The 3,725-nt window shown below is 42.0% G+C and overlaps 1 protein-coding gene across 1 annotated transcript in view; it reads right to left on the reverse strand.

The window, feature by feature from the left end:
* Positions 1 to 3,522: 3,522 nt before the first annotated feature.
* hpse2 (heparanase 2) overlaps positions 3,523 to 3,725 on the reverse strand; it is an 86,785-nt gene continuing 86,582 nt past the window's right edge. Inside the window, exon 12 of the mRNA XM_042065476.1 lies at positions 3,523 to 3,725. This exon is cut by the window's right edge and continues 35 nt beyond it. Within this exon, the coding sequence (XP_041921410.1) occupies positions 3,598 to 3,725 (128 nt within the window). The 3' untranslated portion in view covers positions 3,523 to 3,597.

The following is a 3,725-nucleotide window of genomic DNA, read 5'->3' on the forward strand; positions in this document are numbered from 1 at the left end:
AGATAGTGGACATTCCCTCCTTCTGGTGACCAAGTCCAAATATGTGCCTATCCCTTTAATTCCATAGGAATGCACTGGCCCATCTATCCCTTTAATTCCATAGGAATGCACTGGCCCATTTGGACATAATATACCCAAAACATTCATAACTTACACCATAACACTCATATATTACCCCAAACACACATAACATACCCCAAAGCACACATAACTTAACACACATACCCCAAAACACACATAACTTACCCCAAACACACATAACTTACCCCATAACTTACCCCAAACACACATAACTTACCCCAAAACACACATACCCCTAACACACATAACTTAACACACATAACACAAAACACACAATTTATACCAAAACAGACAAAATAAAAGAACACTCATTATAGGTGGATGAACATAATAGAAATGATCTCCTCTCACCACATCCTTTTCCTGTATACTCTTGTAGAAATTACTTCATGTGTGTGTGTGTGTGTGTGTGTGTGAGTCTGTATCATGTATACCCTTGTAGAAATGACTTCATGACTGTATGTATGTGAGTGTAAGTGTGTGTGTTTGTGTGCGTGAGTGAATGTGTGAGTAATGACTTCATATCCTGAGAAATGAGCCTCATTCCCCACCTTAGCTCCAGTGAGCAGTGTGTGTGTGTGCGTGTGTGTGTGTGTGTGTGCGTAGGGAGTATATCCACACAAGTACATCCACATTTGCAGCTGAACTCGAGTGTGTGTGTGAGTGTGTGTAGGATATCATAAGTACATCAACACTCGCAGCTAAGCTTGTGTGTGTGTGTGTGTGTGAGTGTGTAATCATAAGTACATTGACACTCACAGCTAAGCTTGCATGGATGCATTGTGTGAGTGAGCTGTGTGTATGTGTATGGCATGACTTAATGGCTCTGAATGAATGAGTGTGTGTGTGTGTGTATGTGCTGGGGGATACCTTTTCTCTTCAGTCTCCGTGAAAGGTAAATATTTACTTTCTGAGTAGAATGATCCCTAAGGCAGACAGCTACAGTTCAGCATTACCTCAGCTGGGTGTGTGTATGTGTGTGTGTGTGTGTGTGTGTGTGTGTGTAGGCCTCACCACCACATGAATAGCATAAACATTTTCAAAATGCACACACGCACATTGACACACGCAAGCACACACACACACAAACACACACACACACACACACACACACACACACACACACACACATATTATAAGCACACAAGAGAGTAAAACGAGAAAATCAAGCTGCTTTAATATCATAAGCATTTTATTACTTTTTAGTATATTTTATTTGTTATATTTATAACTGGATAGAATAACATTTTGTCACAAATTTATTTCATTAAAATATTTCTCTTTTTATAGAAGAAAATATGAACAACTCGAAACAATCCTTTAGGAAGAGTCCTGTACTTTTACATGAAAAGGTTTTTGTATACAGATCATTATGTTTAAAAGTCCCGTCTTTGTTAGAGATGAGATTCCTCTTCTGGCTTTTAGAACATAGTGAGCCTGACCATGTGAGCTTGCTAAAAAAAAACACCATTTAGATAACAACAGCAAACACACACACACACACACACACACACACACACACGCACACAGACAGACGCGCACGCACGCATGCACACACACACACACACACACACACACACACACACACACACACACACACACACACACACACACACACACTCCCTGTGCTTCACTCTATCAGCTCACTTGATGGCATTCTGTACAAGAATTCTCCCATATCAAAATATAAAGACTATAGAAAACTATATACACACACACTTAGAGACTATAGAAGACTATATACACAGACACTTAGAGACTATAGAAGACTATATACACAGACACATTTCTATAAATATAACCAGTAAACAGGCTCTTTCTCTCTCTCTCTCTCACACACACACACACACACACACACACAATAATAGATCTATACACACTCACATATGTCTCAAGCACACACTCTCTCTCTTTCTCTCTCTCTCTCTCTCTCTCTCTCTCACACACACACACACACACACACACACACACACACAGACTATACAAAGATTAGAGGGACAATAATGGATCTAAGCTCTGGTCAGGGAACCCGAGCTAGCAGCATCAGTGTGTACGAGAGTTCATACACGCAAAAACACACACACACACACACACAAACACACACACACACACACACACACACACACACACACACACACACACTCACTCACTCACACACACACACACACACACACACACACACACACACACACACACACACACACACACACAATCCATATTCACAATATACACAAAGTATATATGTTTGATTGTTTTGCTATTGGTTTTTTATACCGGTCAAAAGTTTGTCACTTAAGTCACTTAGAAAATTCTATCCACTCCATTATAGACAGAATACCAGCTGAAATCAGTTGCATTGTTGTTTTAATCAGGGCAGCAGTTTTCAGATTACATTATGTGCTTACATAATTGCAAAAAGGTTCTCGACTGTTGTAGAAAATAAATGGCTGATCTTTAATGCAATATCTACATTGCCCATTATCAGCAACCATTCATCCAACGTTTAAAGGCACATTCTGTTTATTAATCTGATATAATTTTAAAAGGCTAACTAATAAAAACATTGGAGAACCCTATTGCAATTATGTAAGCACATAAAAAAAACGTAAAAAAAAACAATGCAACTGATCTCAGCTGGTATTCTGTCTATAATGGAGTGGAATGGAATTAATGTTCTAAGTGACCCCAAACTTTTGACCGGTAGTGTATACAAAACAAATAGCAAAACAAACACATATAGACAGGCACACACACACACACACACACACACACGGGTCAGATACACATGAGTCAAATGCAGGGCCTGTTGATGGCAAGTGTGGGTCCACTCTGTGGGGCTGGTGTGGAGGATGGCTGTAATACCTGCATCAGCCACCAGAGGGCAGGATACCCCTGTGGCAGCAGCCAGAGTGACACTGGGATGCACGGAAGGGCTGTGCTGCACACTGTGTGTGTGTGTGTGCGTGTGTGTGTGTGTGTGTGCGTGCGTGTGTTTGTGTGTGTGTGTGTGTGTGTGTTTGGGTGTGTGTGTCATATTGAAGCTGAATGATTGTGTGATTGTGTGTGTTGTGTGTGTGTATGTTTGTGGCAGATTGTAGCTGGGTGGTTAAGTGTGTGTGGGTGGGTGTGTGTGATTGTGTGTGTTGTGTGTGTGTGTTTGTGGCAGATAGTAGCTGGATGGTTATGTGTGTGTGTGGGTGGGTGTGTGTGTCTAGCTGGATGGTTGTGTGTCTTCCTGCCTCTGCTGAAGCACATGTTCTAGAGCGGGCTCATGTGTTTGTGTGTGTGTGTGTGTATGTGTGTTTATGTACTAGACTGTGTGGTGTGTGTGTGTGTGTATGTGTGTGTGTGTGTGTGTGTGTGTATGTGGGTGTGTGTGTGGGTGTGTGTGTGTGGGTGTGTGTATGTGTGTTTATGTACCAGACTGTGTGTGTGTGTGTGTGTGTGTGTGTGTGTGTGTGTGTGTGTATGTGTGTGTGTGTGTGTGTGTGTGTGTGTGTGTATGTGCTGTGTGTATCATCGTCGGCAGGCGTGGGCATTAATGTTCTTGATGACGTAGAAGCCGATGGATGTGGGCGGCATGGCGATGGTGCGGCCTGCCCTCAACGTCCGAGGCCTCAGCTCAGGAAGAGACTCATCGTCCT

This window comes from Alosa sapidissima, chromosome 16 (genome assembly GCF_018492685.1).
Source record: "Alosa sapidissima isolate fAloSap1 chromosome 16, fAloSap1.pri, whole genome shotgun sequence".
NCBI classification, from domain to species: Eukaryota; Metazoa; Chordata; class Actinopteri; order Clupeiformes; family Clupeidae; genus Alosa; species Alosa sapidissima.